The 25128-nt window shown below is 40.5% G+C and overlaps 1 protein-coding gene across 1 annotated transcript in view; it reads left to right on the top strand.

Annotated features, from left to right (window-relative positions):
* The window catches only part of LOC126162640 (dynein axonemal assembly factor 5), a 117638-nt gene that overhangs the window by 32180 nt on the left and 60330 nt on the right, over positions 1-25128 (top strand). The window contains exon 7 of the mRNA XM_049919274.1: positions 707-865. Within this exon, the coding sequence (XP_049775231.1) occupies positions 707-865 (159 nt within the window). The remainder of the gene's footprint in view (positions 1-706; positions 866-25128) is intronic.

Below are 25128 nucleotides of genomic sequence, written 5' to 3'. Positions count from 1 at the left end.
CATCAGGGTGATACCGAAGCAGCTGAGGAACAGCATACAGTTGAAACATGTCCAGATACACTGCAGATGTGATGGTGGCCTCAGCGAAGAAGAATGGCCCGATAATTCGATCGCGCAATAGCGCACACCAAACATTCACCTTCGGACTGCCTCTGGTGATTCACTACTCCACTGACAAAAAAGGTCGCTCCATCAGAAAAGGCAATTCATCTGAGATAACCATCATCATCCTCAATACATGATAGCATTTTGACCACAAAGTCATATCGACGTGTACTGTCACTGGGCAACAATGGAAGTGGAAGTTTACTGATGTGTGGAAAAAACTTTGACAGTTTGTAGACAAATAGACACCAGTTTCATATTTTTATCTTACTTCTAACCTGAGTTATCAATTTATGTAATCAGGGAAAGACTTTTTGGACACCCTGTATTTCACTTCTTGTTTTCATACAGCTTTCATGTTTCTGTTTTCTTCTGGTAAAATCTTGACTTCTCTGTGTACCAATATCACTTTTTATTGATAAAATACATTGTCCCCATCAATATCCTGTATGCTTATTTCTTGAAATGTGTATTTTACTTTCAGAATTTATCAAATCAAAGTTTTCTCCTGTGTGTATTCTTTCTCAAAGTCATACAGTGATCAAAATTTAGAGATGTTCTGGTTAAAAATGGTACAAAATGGTCATTGTTTCTCATCTAGGTGTGCTGAAGCTGCTGGGCAATAATGAGAAATGTGATTTAGAGGGGCTATTCGAGAAATACGCATTGTCAGTGTTAGAAGATCTGCAGAGAACAGCAGAATCATGGTCTGTATGCAGTTCAGAGCGATTCATCTTTGAAGCCATATTGAGACACTCAGGTAAAGAATTTTGAATCTGAAATTTTATCATCAGCATTAAAACAGCATATTTTTGATACTTTTCAGCATACTGTATGCAATAAACATGTGCATCAGTGATTTCCTTCTGAGGGGTGGGTAAAAACAGAGAGGTTCAATTGGGTTTTGGTCACAAAACTAAATTATTTTTAAAACATCATTACTGTCTCATAAGACTGTAATACTGATTACATAAGTTACCAATAATTACATTTTTTTCCAGATATAGCGTTAACATGTGATTCAATGTGGTAGAGGGTACAGCTTGTTGAATGTATAACATTTTCACATATTCCATGCACTTTGTACCAGGCATCTTTGACAGTAAAACTGAGACATACACATCACTTATGCTTATATGTCTCATGAAAACACCTCCAAGTTGTGCGTAGACCAGAAAGTACTTCATTAAGCTAGGTATACACAAGGGTGTTTTTCATTCTGACATATTTTGTGAGCAAAACATGTTGTGTTAACAGTGCCGAGAGTCAGTTCGCCAGTAGTGTTAGAGAGTGGGTCTAGATCTCGGGTAGTTGCACTCTGTGAGTTTAGATTTCTTGTGTAGGCGGCACCTCTATGTGTTGAGAGCTGTTTGCCATAGCTCCCAGACAAGAAAAACTGTACCAGCATTGTTGGGAAGGCTGAGAGTAATACTAGGTGAGTGCTCAACAACCAGTTGCATCCAGGATTTGTGCTGTATTTCATAATTTTTATGCTACCGCTTGTTGACAATATACTCATATTTTGCCATTCTCGCGCTCACGATAAATGAAAGCACTCACGAAACTGCATATTTTGAGCCATAATTTGTGCCCATGGCATGTTTCTGAGTGAATAAATCGCCCATTTTACCTCCTACATGAACAGCACAAGCAGTTAACCTATTTTGAAAGTTACAGATTTGCAACACAGCAAATAATTTATGAAAACAACATGGACAAATTATGTAGAACCAATAAACAAAAAAAATTGGCACCAAGGAGACTCGATCCTTCATTAATATGAGCAAGAGACTGGCGTGTTAGCCATTGCGCTTCATAGACACTCCAACTAACTGCCCTATAAACATATAGCAGCATTGTCAAGATAGTTGAAACTGCTGCCATGATGGATACGCACTGTGAAGTGATTGTCAGCGATGTGTAGGCAAATAAAGTGATGGAGGTAGCTGACAGGAAGTGGACTCAGGATGAAGTTGTGAATTTAATTAGCTTGTACAAGAAATGCCAGCATTATGGAATGTACAGTTACTACACTATGGGAACCAACATGTGAAGCATAGTTTGTTGACTTAAATGGCTACAGTTTTTAATTCCCCCAAAGAATATATGTACCACATTAGTCACAATTTAAGAAATCAAGCGAAGTAGTTTTATAACATAGATTAATTGATATAGAGAAACAAGTGAAGCTATGTTTGAAAGTACAGTGTGGGGCAACTAAAAGTGGCCCAGAGAACAGAGTTCCAGGTTACAAAGAAACACAGCACAGGAAAGAAAATACAATTCTATCCTGACTATAGCAGGAGTTGAAAGTGACCACCATTCATCTCCTGGCAAGTGACCACCATTCATCTCCTGGCACTTTTGGGCCATGGTCAGCAAGTTGCTGAAGGATCAAAGCTGAAGTGTTGGAACTGCTACAGTCTCATCAAAAATGTTCTGCTGTAGTTCTTGAACACTATGAGGGTTGTTGCAGTACGCGTTAGACTTGAGGGCTCCCCACACAAAGTAGTTGCACACTGATGGATAAGGTGACCTGGGTGTCCAGCTAGGGCCATAACCAGATTGACCTCTGCTAACTACTCTGTTAATCATGAAGATTGTGTGAATGTGCTCCAAGGTACAGCCAATTGTTTGGGCAGTTGCTCCATCCTGTTGTAAGTAACTGCAGGTCTTTTCCTTCTCTGTTAATGCCGCCACAAATAGTTTCAAAATGTTGGCATTCTAACATGCCAAATTCAACACATCCAATAATGTGGCATGCAGACACTGCACACCAATCCCCAATATTCTGATCATGCAACAGTGTTTCGTGGAAGCTATGCAGATTCTCTGCTGCCCAGAACCTGTGATTTTGTGAGTTGATGTAACCACTCAGGTGAAACCAGGCTTAATCAGACATAAATAACAGAGCCATGTCCAAGCCATTCATTGTTATCTCAGTGAACAACCACTCACGAAATTGGAGGCACTGAGGAGCATCTACTGGTTTTAATGCAAGGACAACAGGCACTCTGTAGGGATGGATATGCAGTTCCAGGTGGAGTATTTGTCCTCACGATCGATGTGATATGCCAGTCTCTAGTGATAGGCATTAGGTTGGTTTGGTAGATCTCTGGAGCATTTTCTGGTGAAATGCAGCCACATTTTCTGGTGTGCGAGCAAATTTCAGACTGTTTTTTTGACTTGTTCAAAACAGACCTTGTCTTATGCCATTTATGGTCTAAGTGTTGCACGACACTTTTTCTTTGACACCACAACAGACCACACCATTTCCACGACTCTGTAGTCACATAACTTTCCACAGTGAACACCTGCTGCTCCACTGTGAGTACCATCACCCCCTTTGCACTGCTGCTCTCACACTGACCAAGCTGCACTACACTCTGAACCAGTCTGGATCACGTGGTGGGCATTCACATGCTGTGTGCATCACGAGGTGTGGTTGTATGCACAATCACATCCAATCGTATCCACTCGACTGGTAGGTCTGCATCAGAATTAAGTCCTGCACCCCTGGTATATTGCCACTTACCATCACAAGCAGGTTGTTCAATATTATGGTGCAGAACTGAGGATTTGACTGGTTCTTTTACATTTTTTAAGTGCTCTTTGAGGTACTGTTGATGTAATTCACCAAATGTGTTTCTGGAAATTATTTTTTTTTTTGTAAATATTGTGAAAACAGTCCTCAATTTATGGACTCGTCTGCTCTTTATTGTTGTTGACAATGAGACAAATATGGTACAAATTTCAAGGATATTTGAAATGTCTGACTTGTTCTCTAAAATGCTAGGGAGAAGTGTATTTCTGCATGAATGCCCACTGACAAACCATGGCCAAGAAACAATTGGACCACCCTGTTGCTGTGCACGCCACCCAGCACGACATGTTTCATTTCGATGACAGCTTCACAGTCAGTGCCATCTGGATACTTCTCACCAACACCAACTTTTCTGAACTGTGCAGGTGGGAACTTGCCCTGCAATACTTCCTACATTCCCGTAACCCTCCTAGCCTAAACATTCGTTAGTCATTGTTCTTACCTGTCTAACCCCTTCCCTGTTCTCACTCCAGCACTACACAGCCCTCTATTCACAAACGCTCACAGTCTTTTTAATTCTCTCCTTTTCCGCTACGACCCCCTCTCCACCCCACCCTCCGTCTAACCTCCCGACTGCACCTAGCTGCCCTACCCTCTCTCCACCTCATCTTTGCATGCTCCCACTAGCAGCACTTTGCCGGCCTCCATCCCTATGCTGCTATCCCTCCCCCTCCCCACCACAACTTCCTCCCTACCCCACCCGATTGCTTCTCCATCATGCGCTGCTACTTACAATCTGGCCTCAGCTGCTAGAGACTGTGGTCATGAATGTGTGAGTTGTGCTGCACGGACGTGTGTGTGTGTGTGTGTGTGTGTGTGTGTGTGTGTGTTGGTTTTTCAACAAAGTTCTTTGCCATCATCATATGTTGATATCGATTTGCTCGACTACTTCACGCAGTTTTGCTTGTCTGTGAGCACTGAGAACTCTATGCAAACGCCACTGCTCCAGTCGTCAAGTAAAGCCGTCGGCCACTGCGTTGTCTGTGGTGAGAGGTACCGTATTTACTTGAATCTAAGCCGCACTCGAATCTAAGCCGCACCTGAAAAATGAGACTTGAAATAAAGGAAAAAAAAATTCCCGAATCTAAGCCGCACCGGAAATTTGAGACTCGAAATTCAAGGGGGAGTAAAGTTTTCGGCCGCACCTCCAAATCGAACTAAAGTTGGTCCATTGTAATATGAGACACAATTTAGGTCGAATGAATGACGATACAGCTACAGTAGTTTGGTTCGAGTCGTAAGCTTAGCAGTTAAGCTTTACCAGGTAGCCATTGCTACGCGTCAGGCACTCCGTCCATATTTGTACGGGTACCCTTCCTTTTTCACATGCTTCGTCTGGTTTGAATCAATTGCTTATTTTGCTTTGATCTGATAAGTGCTGTTTTCTTTGTTATAGGTGTTTGCGTCACTCTAAGCTGAAAATGCATTACTGTACTGTGTCACGCATTGTTTGTCGCATTCTGATAGTGCGTGTTTACGGCCTGTCGCCGCTCGCGGCATGGCTTGCTTTTGTGCGCACTACCGCACAGATAGCCGTACCGTAGGTACAACCACAATGGAGGGGTATCTGTTGAGAGGCCAGACAAACGTGTGGTTCCTGAAGAGGGGCAGCAGCCTTTTCAGTAGTTGCAAGGGCAGCAGTCTGGATGATTGACTGATCTGGCCTTGTAACAATAACCAAAACGGCCTTGCTGTGCTGGTACTGTGAACGGCTGAAAGCAAGGGGAAACTACGGCCGTAATTTTTCTCGAGGGCATGCAGCTTTACTGTATGATTAAATGATGATGGCGTCCTCTTGGGTAAAATATTCCGGAGGTAAAATAGTCCCCCATTCGGATCTCCGGGCGGGGACTACTCAAGAGGATGTCGTTATCAGGAGAAAGAAAACTGGCGTTCTACAGATCGGAGCGTGGAATGTCAGATCCCTTAATCGGGCAGGTAGGTTAGAAAATTTGAAACGGGAAATGGATAGGTTAAAGTTAGATATAGTGGGAATTAGTGAAGTTCGGTGGCAGGAGGAACAAGACTTCTGGTCAGGTGACTACAGGGTTATAAACACAAAGTCAAATAGGGGTAATGCAGGAGTAGGTTTAATAATAAATAGGAAAATGGGAACGCGGGTAAGCTACTACAAACAGCATAGTGAACGCATTGTTGTGGCCAAGATAGATACGAAGCCCACACCTACTACAGTAGTACAAGTTTATATGCCAACTAGCTCTGCAGATGACGAAGAAATTGAAGAAATGTATGATGAAATAAAAGAAATTATTCAGATAGTGAAGGGAGACGAAAATTTAATAGTCATGGGTGACTGGAATTCGAGTGTAGGAAAAGGGAGAGAAGGAAACGTAGTAGGTGAGTATGGATTGGGGCTAAGAAATGAAAGAGGAAGCCGCCTGATAGAATTTTGCACAGAGCACAACTTAATCATAGCTAACACTTGGTTTAAGAATCATGATAGAAGGTTGTATACATGGAAGAATCCTGGAGATACTAAAAGGTATCAGATAGATTATATAATGGTAAGACAGAGATTTAGAAACCAGGTTTTAAATTGTAAGACATTTCCAGGGGCAGATGTGGACTCTGATCACAATCTATTGGTTATGACCTGTAGATTGAAACTGAAGAAACTACAAAAAGGTGGGAATTTAAGGAGATGGGACCTGGATAAACTGAAAGAACCAGAGGTTGTACAGAGTTTCAGGGAGAGTATAAAGGAACAATTGACAGGAATGGGGGAAAGAAATACAGTAGAAGAAGAATGGGTAGCTTTAAGGGATGAAGTAGTGAAGGCAGCAGAGGATCAAGTAGCTAAAAAGACGAGGGCTAGTAGAAATCCTTGGGTAACAGAAGAAATATTGAATTTAATTGATGAAAGGAGAAAATATAAAAATGCAGTAAATGAAGCAGGCAAAAAGGAATACAAACGTCTCAAAAATGAGATCGACAGGAAGTGCAAAATGGCTAAGCAGGGATGGCTAGAGGACAAATGTAAGGATGTAGAGGCTTATCTCACTAGGGGTAAGATAGATACTGCCTACAGGAAAATTAAAGAGACCTTTGGAGAAAAGAGAGCCACTTGTATGATTATCAAGAGCTCAGATGGAAACCCAGTTCTAAGCAAAGAAGGGAAAGCAGAAAGGTGGAAGGAGTATATAGAGGGTCTATACAAGGGCGATGTACTTGAGGACAATATTATGGAAATGGAAGAGGATGTAGAGGAAGATGAAATGGGAGATGCGATACTGCGTGAAGAGTTTGACAGAGCACTGAAAGACCTGAGTCGAAACAAGGCCCCCGGAGTAGACAACATTCCATTGGAACTACTGACGTCCTTGGGAGAGCCAGTCCTGACAAAACTCTACCATCTGGTGAGCAAGATGTATGAAACAGGCGAAATACCCTCAGACTTCAAGAAGAATATAATAATTCCAATCCCAAAGAAAGCAGGTGTTGACAGATGTGAGAATTACCGAACAATCAGTTTAATAAGCCACAGCTGCAAAATACTAACACGAATTCTTTACAGACGAATGGAAAAACTAGTAGAAGCCGACCTCGGGGAAGATCAGTTTGGATTCCGTAGAAATACTGGAACACGTGAGGCAATACTAACCTTACGACTTATCTTAGAAGAAAGATTAAGGAAAGGCAAACCTACGTTTCTAGCATTTGTAGACTTAGAGAAAGCTTTTGACAATGTTGACTGGAATACTCTCTTTCAAATTCTAAAGGTGGCAGGGGTAAAATACAGGGAGCGAAAGGCTATTTACAATTTGTACAGAAACCAGATGGCAGTTATAAGAGTCGAGGGACATGAAAGGGAAGCAGTGGTTGGGAAGGGTGTAAGACAGGGTTGTAGCCTCTCCCCGATGTTATTCAATCTGTATATTGAGCAAGCAGTAAAGGAAACAAAAGATAAATTCGGAGTGGGTATTAAAATCCATGGAGAAGAAATAAAAACTTTGAGGTTCGCCGATGACATTGTAATTCTGTCGGAGACAGCAAAGGACTTGGAAGAGCAGTTGAACGGAATGGATGGTGTCTTGAAGGGAGGATATAAGATGAACATCAACAAAAGCAAAACGAGGATAATGGAATGTAGTCGAATTAAGTCGGGTGATGCTGAGGGAATTAGATTAGGAAATGAGACACTTAAAGTAGTAAAGGAGTTTTGCTATTTGGGGAGCAAAATAACTGATGATGGTCGAAGTAGAGAGGATATAAAATGTAGACTGGCAATGGCAAGAAAAGCGTTTTTGAAGAAGAGAAATTTGTTAACATCAAGTATAGATTTAAGTGTCAGGAAGTCATTTCTGAAAGTATTTGTATGGAGTGTAGCTATGTATGGAAGTGAAACATGGACGGTAAATAGTTTGGACAAGAAGAGAATAGAAGCTTTCGAAATGTGGTGCTACAGAAGAATGCTGAAGATTAGATGGGTAGATCACATAACTAATGAGGAGGTACTGAATAGGATTGGGGAGAAGAGGAGTTTGTGGCACAACTTGACCAGAAGAAGGGATCGGTTGGTAGGACATATTCTGAGGCATCAAGGGATCACCAATTTAGTATTGGAGGGCAGCGTGGAGGGTAAAAATCGTAGAGGGAGACCAAGAGATGAATACACTAAGCAGATTCAGAAGGATGTAGGTTGCAGTAGGTACTGGGAGATGAAGAAGCTTGCACAGGATAGAGTAGCATGGAGAGCTGCATCAAACCAGTCTCAGGACTGAAGACAACAACAACAACAACAACAACTGCCGCTTACAATTTAAAAAAAAAAAAAAAAAGAGAGAGAGAGAGAGAGAGAGAGAGAGAGAGAGAGAGAGTAATCGTCTCATTAGCGAAACAATGGCAAGAGACTGCTATTTGTTGTTACTTACACTGTTGCTTTCTTTGATAATGACCAACAAGAACCAAATAATAGACTGCGTATGATAGAACATGTTCTGAACGAGAGTTACGCGAAAATGTTTCTCCGTTTGAAAATCTTTGTGGCCGCTTCTTTAGTGCATCAAATTCTGCACAGAAATTAGTCATCTTGGAATTAAAAATCTAGTCAGTTGCCATGCTTCATTTCTGACAGTATCACTATTAGGCATAAGAATAATACGAATATAAACATGACACGATACGCATATTCTTCCGCGTTTGCTGTTGTCTCACTCTAGTTTCGTAGTTTATTAGGCAGGCAGGATTTAAATGAGATAGCAGCAAACATGAAAGAATACATGACAAAATGTTGATGTTTGTATTATTCTTATGGTGAAGAGAATACTGCATGTGATTCACATTTCATCAGGTTCCTATTAGCAACCATCTCTTCTCACAGGTAGGAAAAAATTCAGAAAGTAGAGTTGGCCATATTGACAAACATCCCAAACAGTCTTGCATGTCGGATTTTCGTAGTACATCGAAATTCTGCTACATTCGAAGATGAACAATACGGAATTTGTATTTACTTTGTTGGATAATGTATGAAAGTGCAGTGGTCGAAACTCGGGGCGGAGAAAAAAAAGCTCGTCTTGCACTTTTTTTTTTTTTAAATGACGCGGATGTTTTGGCGCCATGCCTGTATAGCGCTACATATATTCAACGGCAGAAGTTAGTTGTGGCGGCACCTACCAACATTTTTCAGAACTTCCACTTGCTTTGCACTCGATTCTAAGCCACAGGCGGCTTTTTGGATTACAAAAACCGGAAAAAAAGTGCGGCTTAGATTCGAGTAAATACGGTAATGCCTGAAATGCGGTATTCTCGGGACACTCTTGACACTAGCTCTCGATTATTGAATTCCCTAACGATATCTGAAATGGAATTTCCCATGCGTCGTAACTGCAACAACCACTCTGCGTTCAAAATGTGTTATTCTCATCTTGCGGCCATAAACATGTCAGAAACCGTTTCACACAAATAATCTGAGTACAAATGACAGTTCTGCCAATGTACTCCATATTTATACCTTCCACACGCAAAACTGCCGCCCTCTGTATATGACTGTGTATTGCTATCCCGTGACTCTTGTCACATCAGTGTATATGTTCGTACGTCATACCAATTAATCTGAACTGCAACTACATATTTGTAAATGAAATTGATGATAACTTTTATCAATAATATTCAGAATGGTTTTGTCACAAAAGCATCACACACAATGGTTAACCGTTACAAAACGAAAATTACTTCCTGTTAGAAAAACATATGTTAAGACTTACATGAATTTTGCTAATGGTAACAGTCGCTAATATTCTCATAAATGGCCTCAGTCAAGTCCCAACGCTTTGTCCCCCACACAGTGGGTCTGTCGATCCTACTTATAACTTGACTGTGCTGTGATGTCAGACAAGCCACTTGTCAATTATTTTTCTGTGAAAATTGTAATGTCTTACATTGGTTCCTCCAGTGGAAACTCTTTAGGAACACTACAGGAAATAATTCTCCCTTCATTCCCATTCTTATAAAATGGGTTTTTCTAATGAGCTGTTTTTTCTTTCTACAGCCGTCCATTCCATGGACTCAACCTTTTGCTGGTTGCCAAGGAGTGTCTGCCCTCAGAAATTGCCCCCGTACTTTTAGTTTGCGTCTTTTCATATCCTTACATCAGCCACCTGAAACTTTCCGTAAACATGGTCTCAAGTCTGCCACGATAACATGATGTCCTTGGCTGCACTGCAGCCCTACCAACACAACAATGGTACTTACTGGCCTTCACATGGTCCCAAGAAGTCTAATTTCAGTGCTTAATTAAAATTGGAATATCTCGTGATCTACCACTTGGATCACGACACTGGTTTCACTGAACTTACTGTAGTAAAATTTCACATATATGTGCATATCATTCCACATGATTATTTCTCCCGTACATTATTTTAATTTATTAACTTACTGATTTGGAAAGCAATGAGTTTCTTCTTTGGAATGACTTATCAATGCCAAACTAACCCCACCCCCACTGTTTTAAAATTTCCATTAGTTTTGAATAACAAAATGAAAAACACCTCATTTCGTTATTTCTCCAACACATGGTTATATTTCTCTTTTGCCCATTTTCTTTTGCCCCTCACCCATTTTCCTATTACCGCAAATATTTGGCTATACTTTGCAGACTCTAGCAAGGGTGGCAGCACCTCCCTCCACAGCAGCACCCCCATCCCCCAGCTACACACTCTCTCTCTCTCTCTCTCTCTCTCACTCACACACACACACACACACACACACACACACACACACACAGTAACAAAACATTTTCATAGCGAACAGTTTATATTGGTAGCCTTTGCTTTAGTGCTATCATGTTACTGTGGTCAAGTGTCTTCATTCTGGAACAGGTATCAATGCAAGCTTTTGCCCCATGTGGTTTATTTTGGAACTCAATACCAGATAACACATGTCAGGTTTCTGTCCACCAAAGACATTGGCTCTTGCAAGAGATTGTAATCCTGCTGCAGAGGTTAGTGAAAAAACAAATCAGAAATATGTATTCTTCTTTTGTAATACCTATAGACTTCTGGCCATTCAGGTGCCCTTTTACCAGTAAAATATGTATGGCTGTAGTTCATGCTGCAGTTAGGAAATCCAGTCACCTTACATCAGCACCAGTAAAAGATTTCCACTGGAGATTACCTCATCAATAGCCATAACAGATTATACTGTATATACATACATCCTTCCTCTTCTCATTCTTTATTTGCATCCTCCATTGCAAGTGAAAAGTTAGAGGTCTTTGTTTGTGTGGTCATTATCCACAACAAACATCATTACAAATATTAGTTTTATAAAGGGAAACTCCTTTCCCTTGCTGCAGTCTGTGTTCATTTGTATTCCAGATGCACTTTACATTTTAAATTAAGGTATGTAAGGTGAATTTAATATGGGATAATACATTATAGTTTTTATAAGTGGTACTTGTAGATGAAAACAGTTTACATCACAATTGTTACCTTAATAATTTATTACTTACAGTTACTTGTTTTTTCAGTCGAATTCTGCATTTCCTCTCATCTGGTCATAGGTTAGAGGTCACACTGTCACTTCGTTTATCAAACATTGACACATTGTTGTAACTAGATGTTCATTTCATGTCTCTTCTCTTATGTGTTTACATAAATGTTTTGAATCTAACAAGGTTATTAAACTAAAAAATGTTCATCCCCCCCCCCCATTCCTCTCCTCTCCTCTCTCTCTCTCTCTCTCTCTCTCTCTCTCTCTGTGTGTGTGTGTGTGTGTGTGTGTGTGTGTGTGTGTAAAAATGCAGCAAATGAAGCAGGGGAAAGGGAATACAAATGCCTAAAAAATAAAATTGACAGGAAGTCCAGAATAGCTAGGCAAGATTGGCTAGAGGACAAATGTTAAGTCTTGAGAAACATATATAACTAGGGGAAAGATAGATTTTGGCTACAGGCAGGTTAAAGAGGCCATTAGAGAAAAGAGAAGCAGCATTATGAATATCAAGAGCTTAGATGATAAACAATACTAAGCAAAAAAGGAAAGCTGAAAGGTGGAAGGAATATTGAGAGGGGCTATAGAAGAGAAATTTACTGGAAGGCGGTATTGTAGTAAGAGAAAAGGAAGTAGATGAAGATAAGATGGGAGATATACTGTGAGAAGAATTGGACAGAGCACAGAAAGACTTAAGATGAAAAAGGACCCTGAAGTAGGTGTCATTCCCTCAGAACTGCTGGTATCTATGGCTGAGCCAGCAGTGACTACCGTATTTACTCGAATCTAAGCCGCACTTTTTTTCCAGTTTTTGTAATCCGAAAAACCGCCTGCGGCTTAGAATCGAGTGCAAAGCAAGCGGAAGTTCTGAAAAATGTTGATAGGTGCCGCCACAACTAACTTCTGCCATCGAATATATGTAGCGCTACACAGGCATCCTTTGTAGGCACAAAGATAAATACTGGCGCCAAAACCTCTGCGTCAGTAAATAAAATTAAAATAAAATAAAATTGTAAGACGAGCATTTTTCTCCACCCGAGTTTTGACCACTGCATTTTCATACATTATCCAACGAAGTAAATACAAATTCCATATTGTTCATCTTTGAATTTCAATGTACTACGAAAATCCGACTGGGATTTTTGTCAATATGGCCAACTCTACGTTCTGAATTTTTTCCTACCTGTGAGAAGAGATGGTTGCTAATAGGAACCTGATGAAATGTGAATCACATGCAGTATTCTCTTCACCACAAGAATAATACGAATTTAAACATTTTGCCATGTATTCTTTCGTGTTTGCTTCTATCTCATTTAAATCTTGTCTGCCAAATAAACTACGAAACTAGAGTGAGGCAACAGCAAACGCGGAAGAATATACGTATCGTCTCATATTTATATTCGTATTACTCTTATGCCTAATAGTGATACAGTCAGAAATGATGCACGGCAAGTGACTAGATTTTTAAATCTAAGATGACTAATTTCCGTGCAGAATTTGATGTACTAAAGAAGTGGCTGCAAAGATTTTCAAACGGAGAAAAATTTTCGCCAAACTCTCGTTCAGAACATGTTCTATCATACTCAGTCTATTATTTGGTTCTTGTTGATCATTATCAAAGAAAGCAGCAGTGTAAGTAACAACAAATAGCAGTCTCTTGCCATTGTTTCGCTAATGCGACGATTCCTCTCTTTTTTTAATTGTAGGCGGCGGTAGCGCGCACAAAAGCAAGCCATGCCGCGAGCAGCGACAGGCCGTAAACACGCACTATCAGAATGCGACAAACAATGCATGACACAGTATAGTAATGCATTTTCAGCTTAGAGTGACTGACGTAAACACCTATAACATAGGAAACGGCACTTATCAGATCAAAGCAAAATAAGCAATCGATTCAAACCAGACGAAGCACGTGAAAAAGGAAGGGTACCCGTATAAATACGGACGGAGCGCCTGACACATAGCAATGGCTACCTGGTAAAGCTTAACTGCTAAGCTTTCGACTCGAACCAAACTACTGTAGCTGTATCGTCATTCATTCGACCTAAATTGTGTCTCATATTACAATGGACCAACTTTGTTTCGATTTGGAGGTGCGGCCTAAAACTTTTCTCTCCGCTTGAATTTCGAGTCTCAAATTTCAGGTGCGGCTTAGATTTGGGAATTTTTTTTCCCCTTATTTCGAGTCTCATATTTCAGGTGCGGCTTAGATTCGAGTGCGGCTTAGATTCGAGTAAATACGGTAAATAATTGCATGTAGTGTGCAAAATATGAGACAGGGGAAATATCCTCTTACTTCAGGAACAATATAACAATTCCAATTGGAAGAAATCAGGTGCTGACAGGTATAAATTATCGGTTTAATAATTCATACTTGCAAAATACTTACACAAGTTATTTACAGAAGAATGAAAAACCAGTAGAAGCTTACCTCAGGGATGGTCATTTTGGGTTTCGGAGAAATGTTAGAACACGTGAGGCAATACTGGCCTTATGACGTATTTTAGAAGGTAGGTTAAGGAAGGACAAATCTATAGTATTTGTAGATTTGGGAAGGCTTCTGACAATGTTAACTAGAATGTCGTTGTTGTTGTGGTCTTCAGTCCAGAGACTGGTTTGATGCAGGTCTCCATGCTACTCTATCCTGTGCAAGCTTCATCTCCCAGTACCTACTGCAACCTACATCCTTCTGAATCTGTTTAGTGTATTCATCTCTTGGTGTAACTCTGATTTTTACCCTCTGTGCTGCCCTCCAATACTAAATTGGTGATGCCTTGATGTCTCAAAATATGTCCTACTAACTGACCCCTTCTTCTAATCAAGTTGTGCCACAAATTTCTCTTCTCCCCAATTCTAGTCAATACCTCCTCATTAGTTATGTGATCTACCCATCTAATCCTCAGCATTCTTCTGTAGCACCACATTTCGAAAGCTTTAAATTTCTGAAGGTAGCAGTGGTAAAATAGAGGGAGAAAATGTTATTTACAACTTCTATTGAAACTGGACAACAGTTATAAGAGTCTAGGGGAATGAAAGGGAAGCAGTGGTTGAGAAGGGAGTGAGACAGATTTGTAGCCTGTGCCCAGTGTTATATAATCTGTACATGGAGCAAGCTGTGGAGGAAAGCAAGAAAAAATTTGGAAAGGGAAAATAAATAAAAACTTTGCAGTTTGCTGATGACATTGTAGTTCTGTCAGAGACAGCAAAGGACTTGGAAGTGCAGTTGAACAGAATGGAAATTGTCTTGAAAGCAGGATGTAAGATGATTATTTAAAAAAAGCTAATGGAATGTAGTCGAATTAAATCAGGTGATGCTGAGGGAATTTAATTAGGAAATGAGACGCTAAAAGCAGTAGATGTGTTTCGCTATATAAAATAACTTATGAAGGTTGAAGTAGGGATGATATAAAAGACAGATTGGCAATGGGAAGAAATATGTTTCTAAGAAGATAAACTTTTTAGCAATATACATTTAGGTGTTAGGCAGTCTCCTCTGAAGCCATTTGTCTGGAGAGTGGCCTTGTACAAAGTGAATCATGGACAATAAGCAGTTCAGACAAAAAGCTTTTGAAATGTGGTGCTACAGAACAATGCCGAAGATTAGATGGATAGATCACATAATTAATGATGTACAGAATAGAATTGGGGAGAAAAGAAGTTGTGGCATAACTTGACCAAAAGAAAAGACTGGTTGATAGGATAAATTCTAAGACAACAAGGAATTGTCAATTTAGTATGGGAGGGAAGTGCGGGAGGTAAAAATTGCAGAGGGAGACAAAGAAAGGAGTACAGTGGCTCGCAGTAATTATTTGAAGGTGTAGAGTATTTCACAGGATAGAAGATTATGGAGTGCTGCATCAGATCAGTTTTTGGACCGAAGATAATGACAATAAAAACACCTCCACCCGATTTACATACATGAGAAAAAGAAATAGTCCCAGTATCAATCCCTGTGGCACACCCTGCATTACAGTTTCTCATAGATGGAATATTGACTTTTGTCACCCTGTTTTGATAATTTATGTTTATCCATTGTTTATAGCTTTCTAGGTATGTGGACAGGAGTCCAAGAGATGTGTGCATAGTATTGTATGTCCTTGGTGGCTGCAAGAGAAGTAGGTACTAAACCAAGATCTAAAAATATGTCGACTGAGCAAGGTGGCACAGTGATTAGCACGCTGGACTCACACCCTAGAGGACGATGGTTCAAACTCGTGTCCGGCCATCCTGATTTAGGTTTTCTGTGATTTCACTAAATCATTTCAGCCAAATGCTGGGATGGTTCCTTTGAAAGGGCATGGCCGACCTCCTTCCCAGTGCTTCCCTAATCTGATGGGATTGATGGCCTCACTGTTTGGTCACTTCCCCCAAATCAACCAACCTACCTTTTGAATAACAATATGCCCACGGCATTCTTTTCTTCATATAGGTAGGTGCAGACATTGTGCAAACATTCTGTAGCAGCTGGTGGGGAGTTGAGATCTTTTTGAAATCGACATTGGGTTTCCATGAGGAAATTGTTTTCATTGAAACAGGCATTGAGCTGTGCCAGCATCACTAACACAGATATCTTACTATTAGTGGGAATCAGTGATGGCTCTCTCAACTCACTGTGTCCTTTTAATTAAATTTGCAGTTGGTCTCATTCTGGCCACACGCTTTAATGTTTGTGTACATGCAGTCAACTTTGAACATAAGGCAAGGGTCAAACAATGCTCCCAAATTTTTGACAGCTTCACGGCAACTCTGCAAGATGTTGCCAAGTGGATCTTATTTATGTAATGTCATCACAATTTCTTTAAAAAGTGATGTATGTAAAATGAATGAAAAGATGTATCCTGCATATTGACTGAAAGTGTTGGTACCATAATTATATATAATTATTAAATTAAATATATAAAATTAAGCCAAACTTCACTGACAGAAAAAAGATCACAACACCAAAAAATAATTAATGGAGAGTAATGAAATTTTGAGAATACATTTGTCTAGTAACACATTTATGTGATTAATGTCGCCAAGATCACAGGTTACATAAATGTGAGATAAACCATTGCAAATGTGAAATGCTGGTACAGTAATTGGTGTAATCACCAAAATGTTGAATGCAAACATACATGAATTGCGTTGTACAGATGCCAGACATCAGTTTGTGGAGGGAGTTCCATGCTTGTTGCAGTTGGTCAATACAGGGACAGTTAATGCTGCATGTGGATGATACTGCAGTTGTTGTCCGATGATGTTCTGTATGTGCTCGATTGGAGACAGATCTTGTGATTGAGCAGACCAAGGCAACATGTTGACACTCTGTAGAGCAGTTGGGTTACAACAGTGATATGTGGGCAAGTGTTATCCTGTTGGAAAACACCCCTGGACTGCTGTTAATGAATGGCAGCACAATTGGTTGAATCACCAGATTGACGTGCAGGTTTGCAATCAGGGTGCTTGGGATAATTGTGAGAGTGCGCCTCTGTCAAATGAAATCGCAACTCAGATGATAATGCCAGGTGTAGGTCCAGTGTGTCTGTCATGCCAGTGTGTCTATCATGCCAACAGATTGGTTGTTCACCCTCAACTGGCCGCCTCCTACCCAACACACAGCACTGAAGCAGAACCAGCTTTTATCAGAAAACACAACAGACACCCCCTTGCTCTCCAATGAGCTCTCTCTTAACACCACTGAAGTTGAAATGGCGGTGGCTGGGCATCAGTCTTTATTTGATGTGGTACGTGTAAGATGAACCAATCAATATAAAATATCAAGAACTTCTGAAGAAATATCAGGAACTAGAAATGAAATATAAAGTATTTGACGAGAATAATCAACTAGGCCAAAACAACATTGTTGTTAAAGGTAATTCCATGCAAAACTATGGTGTTTGCTGAACAATACAAGCAAGCAAGCACTGTGTCTAAGTACTTCTGATTGAGAATCAAAACAGAAATTTCTGATGCCAAAATGCACCGAAGGGCTCCTTCCGCATGCCAGCAGTCATGGAAAAGCCTATCCACTCTCTTTCATGAAAATGTACATTCGAAGCCATTCTGTTTTTGTGCTGCTTTAAATGCAGTGGTGGGGAATATTTAAACTGAGACAGTCATGTAAAAAGAGATGACCATTTGATTATAGGAAATGTCAATGGCATGTATAAAAATGAAAGCAAGACAGCCCTGTGATATGTTTTCAATACTTATTGCCAAAGCTATTTCATATGAACATCGTCATAACAAGAGTGCCAGTGCCACAGTGGTCATATGAAAATAAAGAAATTCAAGACTTCAACACTGAGCTAAATAACTGTGTGAAAAGTTAAACTAAGTACATTTGCTAGACTGAAGTGGAATGAATCATGATAAACATAAAAGCCATGGATTGCTCACAAATAGAAAGGGGAAGGACAAGCTAGTCTCCAACATAAGTGAACTGTGGCACATGGGTAGGAGGGGGTCCATTTGCTTTGGACTACAACAATGAGACTTTTTTTAGAATAAATGTCCTTCAGACCAGTGTCCAGAGATGCGGTTCGGATGTGCACGAGTCCCATTCACTTGAAGAAAAGCTAGATGTGAAATGAATTACACAGTTCTTCCATGAATCTTACTGTTCTGCTGGACCAGAGGACGCAGATTGCAGGTATATTTTTAGGCTTGATGAAAGCATTTGACATGTAAACCACAGTTAGGTTCTAAAAAACTCAGTTATGTCATGTTGGGGATCCATCCATGAATCTTCTAGGCACATACTGTTGAATGCACACATACAAGGTACCCCTCCAGTCACATTCAAGTGATCACCACCTATATTCGATGTTAACGTGCAATGACCACTGACAAACAGCAGGTGGCAGCCCTAGCAGTGGAGGGTATATAAAGCATGTGGAGGGGGGATGAGGAAAGCAGTGCTGTCATTGTCGTACTGTGGTAATGGAGCTATTCATCTGACATCCAAAAGGGCAGCATTATTGCCTTTCAGGCTACAGGTGGATGCATTTCTGGAAGGGTTAGTTTGTAAACTGTTTGCGTGCTGCCGTGCTTAATGTACACCATGCATGCCAAAGTGGCACTATCCACAACAGGCACTGAGGCAACTGTGGTGCACCATGGGCCATAGATGATGGATGAAGATAGCGGCAAGCCTGTGTATGGGCGAATAGATGTACAACTGTGGAGCAACCGACTGCCCAGATGAACCAAGGGGCTACCAACAGTGTCTCCTCAACAACCGTTCAGCACACGTTGCTTCATATGGGTCTCCCCAGCAGGCACCTGGTTCATGCACCCATGCTGACTGCTATTCATCAGTGATGATGGCTGGAATGTGTATGCCAGTGCCGCCACTGGACTTCTACTGATTGGTGGCAGGTGGCCTTTTGATATGGTCATTGGCGTGTACAGTGAGAAACATCTGGAAGCAAACACCCTGCAACAATCATTGGGAAGGTCCGGGTCAGAGGAGGGAGCTCCATGGTGTGGGGAATGTTTTTGTGGCATTCTGTGGGTGATCTCATCATTCTGGAAGGCTAATGGATCAACGCAAATATTCATCTCTCTGATATTATGTATATAGACTTAAGCGGTGAGTGAAAATTTGTACTAAGGCCGAGAATTGAACCCAGGTCTTGTGTTTACTAGGCAGGTGCGTTAACCACTAAGCCACCTTGGCACAGCAGCTCACACAATTGCGCAGATTAGCCTAGCATGCCTCCCCCATCGATCCAAATTCTCACTGCTGCCCCAGTCTACTTTAAATTCCTCCTTTCTCACAAACAGAATTGCCAGGGCTCTCCATGTTCTGGAATAACACCTTGGCATCGAACATAAATGAGAATCCAGCCTGAAACCCAGATGCAGGTACTTACACAAATGAAATATTACAATATCAAAGACATTACTAGTCACATACAGATACACTATGTGATCAAAAGTATCTGGGCACCTGGCTGAAAATAACTTAGAAGTTCATGGTGCCCTTCATCGGTAATGCTGGCATTCAATATGGTGTTGGACCACCCTTAGCCTTGATGACAGCTTCCACTCTCGCGGGCATATGTTCAATCAGGTGCTGGAAGGTTTCTTGGGGAATGGCAGCCCATTCTTCGTGGAGTGCTGCACTGAGGAGAGGTATCGATGTCTGTTGGTGAGGCCTGGCACGAAGTCTGCATTCCAAAACATCCCAAAGATGTTCTATAGGATCGAAATCAGGACTCTGTGCAGGCCAGTCCATTACAGGGATGTTATTGTCATGTTACCACTCTGCCACAGGCTGTGTATTATGAACAGGTGCTCAATTGTGTTGAAAGATGTAATCGCCATCCCCAAATTGCTCTTCAACAGTGGGAAGCAAGAAGGTGCTTAAAACACCAGTGTAGACCTGTGCTGTGATAGTGCCTTGCAAAACAACAAGGGGTGCAAGCTGCCTGCATGGAAAACATGGCCACACCATAACACCACCACCTCCGAATTTTACTGTTGGCACTACACACACTGGCAGATGACGTTCACCTGGCATTCACTATACCCACAGCTTGCCAATGAATTGCCACATTGTATATTATGATTCATCACTCCACACAACATTTTTCCACTGTTCAGTAGTTCAATGTTTATGCTTCTTACACCAAGCGAGATGTCGTTTGGCATGATGTGTGCCTCATGAGCAGCCACTCGGTCACAAAATCCAAGTTTTCTCACCTCCTGCCAAACTGACATATTACTTGCAGCGGATCCTGATGCAGTTTGGAATTCCCATGTGATGATCTGGACAGATGTCTGCCTATTACACATTATGATCCTCTCCAACAGTCGGCGGTCTCTGTCAGTCAACAGACAAGGTCGGCCTGTACACTTTTGTGCTGTATTTGTCCCTTCATGTTTCCACTTCACCATCACATCAGAAACAGTGGACCGAGGGATGTTTAGGAGTGTGGAAATCTCGCGTAAAGACATATGACACAAGTGACACCCAGTCACCTGACCACCTTCCAAGTCCGTGAGTTCCGCAGAATGCCCCATTCTGCTCTCTCATTAGGTCTAATGACTACTGAGGTCGCTGATATGGAATACCTGGCAGTAGGTGACAGCACAATGCACCTAATATGAAAAACCCTTTGTTTTTGGGGGAGTCCAGATACTTTTGATCACATAGCGTATTATTTTATGTATATAGACTGAAGGGGCAAGTGGAAGTTTGTACCAAGGCCAGAAATTGAACAGAGGTCTCCTGCTTACTAGGTAAGTGCATTAGTGCAGTGGCTGTTCAAGTGTAAGGGGGAATTTAAAGTAAACTGGTTTAGCAGTGAGAATTTGGGTCAAGGGTTGAGGAATGCCAAAGAAATCCATGCAGGTGTGTGAACCACTTTGCCGAAGTGGCTTGGTGGCTAACGCAACTGCCTAGTAAGCAGGAGATCTTGGTTCAATTTCGGCCGTGGTACAAATTTGCACTCGCCAATTCAGTCAATATACATAAAATCGTATCTGTATGGGACCAGTAAAGTCTCTGAAATTCTCATTTCATTTGTATTCATCTACCCTTGGGGACCATGTCCACCCCTATGTGCAGTTTGTTTTCCTTCACAAGATGGCACCCACCACCAGGACAGTGCAACGTGACACAGAGCTCGCAGTGTACATCCGTGGTTTGAAGAGCACCAGGATGGGTTTACCACAGGCCCCTGGCCACCGGACTCCCTGTATTTAAATCCAGTTGAGAATCTGTGAGACCACCTCAATTGGGCTGTTTGTGCCATGGATTCTCAACCGAGAAACCTAGCATAGCTAACCACGGTGCTAGAGTCGGCATGGCTTCACATCCCTGTCCATACTGTCTAGAACCTCATTGAATCTCTTCCTTTACATCTCACAAGCAATCTGCACTGCAAAAGTGGTTACTGAGGCTTTTGACAGGTGGTCACATTAATATGACTGGGCAGTGTTGCATGATACAGTTAAAAACTTTCAATCCGTTAGTGAGATAGTAATACAAGGTGTACTCAGGGCTGGGTCTTTGGCCCATTTCTCTTCCTAATACATGTTAATGACATTTCACAACCAATAACTCCCAAATAATTAGCTATGCAGGTGATACCTTAATCTTATTCTGTGGTAGAGGATGTATGGAGCTACTAGTGGTGTAATAGAAGTAACAAAGTACTTCAGTGATCAGGGCCTCAAGGTGAATGTCAACATATCTCAAAAACTGGCATTTGAAATGAGCAGTTCTCACCACAGCTACATAAATAATGTATATGTAGCATCTGAGCAACAGCAACTGGGAGCTATAAATTTCTGGTTGTGTATGTTGATGAAAATTTGTGGTGGACAAAACACATTAATTTTGCAAGTGGAAAAGTCAGTATTGCCTTATGTCTCCTTAGCCAGCTCACAAAAATAGTCCCTAGTGATACATTGGAAGTAGTATATTGTGATACAATTTGTGGGATCAAACTGTAGGTCTGTGCAGCTGATATTCACTTCACAGAAAAGAGCAATAAGACTGATTCATGGGATAGGCCATGAGATTCTTGCCATGAAGTGTTTGTGCAGCACAAATAGATAGCAATATATTCTTTATCCATATTTAAATTAGCTACATATTTTTTCGAGTCAACCACTGGAAGTCATTAAGTGTAGTGATATACATAATCACAACACCAGGACAGAATTAAACTATAGTAAAACCCTCTTTTTACACTTATCAGTGGACTGCCCCAAAAAGAGTAAAATGCAGGAAAGTGTATAACACAGGAAGGCATAGGAAACACTACGAGCTGTAGCTTTCGTGGCTATTGTTCTTTGTTTATGAAGACTGCCATCTTAAGTTTTTTTAACCAATGTTGTGTTACATGTTTTATTTACCATTATTTTATAATTATTATTTTATAAATATCACATTAGAATGTGAATATCTTTTAATGTGTGTTCACAGCAGGCTACTTCTTCTGCGTTTCATTTACTGCATTGGACATGATCAGAACAACGAAGGAAATGTGCACTTACATGTGTTGAGTGGTGATACACATAAACACATGTGCGGGTTTATTGTTCCAATAGTGTCCATGGTATATGTAAAACATGGAAACAACAGTCTTTCATGAAATCACAATAAAAAGATATTTCTGTTCTAATGTTAGACTTATTATTATTGATAATTAGAGCCCGGGTTATATGCATTTGCATGCATTTCCATGTTTGGCTCCTTTTCACCAACTATTGCATATTTTAACTAAACACTAGTTACAATGCATATTTTCGCTCTGTGTTTACAATATTTTAAAAATTTAGATGGGTGGTCTCTTGCTTGATCTAGTTTTGATATCTCACAGATTGATTGTGACCTAGAACTGTATGCAGCCGCTAGCAGAGAGACCACTGCCTAGCAAAATCATTACAGAAGAGGAACAGGAACAGGCAGACAGAGTCAGTTCTCCTGTGCCTGCACCCCCGATTAATTTCGTCCATTATCATACCATACGTGTTGGCAACAATTAAATTAAACTACGCAAGGTTTTAGTCACATGTCCATTGTTTCTGTTTAGCTTCCTATTTACTTGTACACAGTTGAACATGTTTAAAACTTTAGTGTGTAACATGTTGTGCTCCATGCCGCCCGAAAAAAGAAATGTCGTTTCATGGATAGCTGACCATCGTGGAACATTTACATATGACGGAATTGTTCTATATTGTTGAGTTTGCGAGAAAAATGTTTCATGCAAAAAAAAGTTTCAAATAGACCAGTGTGTCAAGACAAGTCTTCATATCGCAGGAATGCAGAAGAAAGGACCAAGACAACAACTTCTGACAACAGCAAGTTGCAGTAGCAGGGATTTGTCCAAAGGTAACCAAAAACGTCTGTTTAACAGGTATCTATACGAAGCATCCATTGAAAGCAATATTTGTCTTCATAAACTTACAAACCCTATTCTCAAAGCATTCCTGCACAAATCTTGCTTAAATCAAGATATACCAGATGAATCAACATTGCACCTAAAAATTACATACTGACAATTTACGTAAATGTTCTGTGAGAAATATACAGTGAACTCAAGAACAGCATTATCTGGATTTCAGTGATTGAAACTACAGACATTTGTTACTGTTACATTGCAATTTTAATTGTTGGTGCTTTAAAAGAAGGGCCTCCTTCTTGCTATTTAGTGGCCAGCAAAGAACTTGAAAAAGTAAATCATTCTACGATCACCAGATTTGTGAATGTGGATATTAGAAAAATATTTCCAGAATCTTCTGCAGATGAAAGGGTGTTTGTGTTTATTTCAGATGCTGTTCCCTAGATGATCAAAGCAGGAAAAGCCCTCCAAGTATTTTATCCCAATTTGATTCATGTGACGTGCTTTGCTCATGGAGTACATCACCTTGCTGAAGAAGTATGCTCCGCATTTGTGAATGTAAATAAACTGATTTCACCCACAAAGAAAGTGTTTCTAAAGGCTCCTGTTCACGTCAAGACCTACAAAGAAAAACTACCAAATTGCCTTTACCTCCCGAACCAGTTGTAACTCGTTGGGGTATGTGGATCAAAGCTGTGTTGTTTTACAGTGAACATTTTGAGACCATTAGAGGGGTAGTAAATGACTTCAGTAGTGCAGAGGCTTTGGCAGTTTGACGGTAGGAAGCTTTTAATGATTCCGGTATTACAAAAATTCATTGCTGTGATTAGCACTCATTTTTCCCATATATCTGCAAGTATTAAAAAGCTTGAACTCAAGGTTTGGCGTTGAATGAATCTATTCAGTTAATGAATAAAATTATTCTAGTGAACTCTTCATTGCCAGAGGTATTCCCAAGAAAACTTAGGTATTCCCAAGAAAACTTAAAGAAAAGTTTGAAAACATTTTAAACAGTAGCCCAGGCTTTGAACCCTTGTGCCAAATTGATAGTTTTATTAAGAGGATGGGTGAATTTTCACCAGAAACAATAAGTGCCAACATAGCATCCAAATTCAAATACTGCCCAGTTACCTCAGTTGATGTAGAATTGTTCTTTTCTGCTTATAAAAATGTTTTGAGTGATCGAAGACACAATCTTACTACCAAACATTTGGAACAGTACTTGGTCAGTTATGTTTAAAATAGCAGAAAAATGCAAAATAAATTGTAAATGATGCTTTGGTCCAATAGTAATAATTAAAAGTTAATGATGTTCAAAAAAATTCATGATTGTATGTTGTTTTTTAAATGAAATATTATGGAGCTTTTGAGTGTGCCCCTCTGCATGTGATATAACTCAAAGTTGGCCCTGTACATATCGATTGTTTTGCTGTGACTCACTCACTTCCCATCCACTTGTTACTGACAACAATAGCAAAGAAGGAACAACTCTTGAAAAATGCTATGCTGCCTCATTTTGCAAATTTTTAGAAAATAATTCCAGAAAGGCCCCCTTCCTAACATCTATCAGAAAGTATTCAGAAAATGATATCAGCGTTCTAAATGTACTGACTTTTTGGGTGGCGGTGC

The sequence above is a fragment of the Schistocerca cancellata genome, chromosome 2, assembly GCF_023864275.1.
Source record: "Schistocerca cancellata isolate TAMUIC-IGC-003103 chromosome 2, iqSchCanc2.1, whole genome shotgun sequence".
In the NCBI taxonomy this organism is placed as follows: Eukaryota; Metazoa; Arthropoda; class Insecta; order Orthoptera; family Acrididae; genus Schistocerca; species Schistocerca cancellata.
The sequence above is the reverse complement of the archived record's forward strand: the minus strand, read 5'-3'. Positions and strand labels throughout refer to the sequence as shown.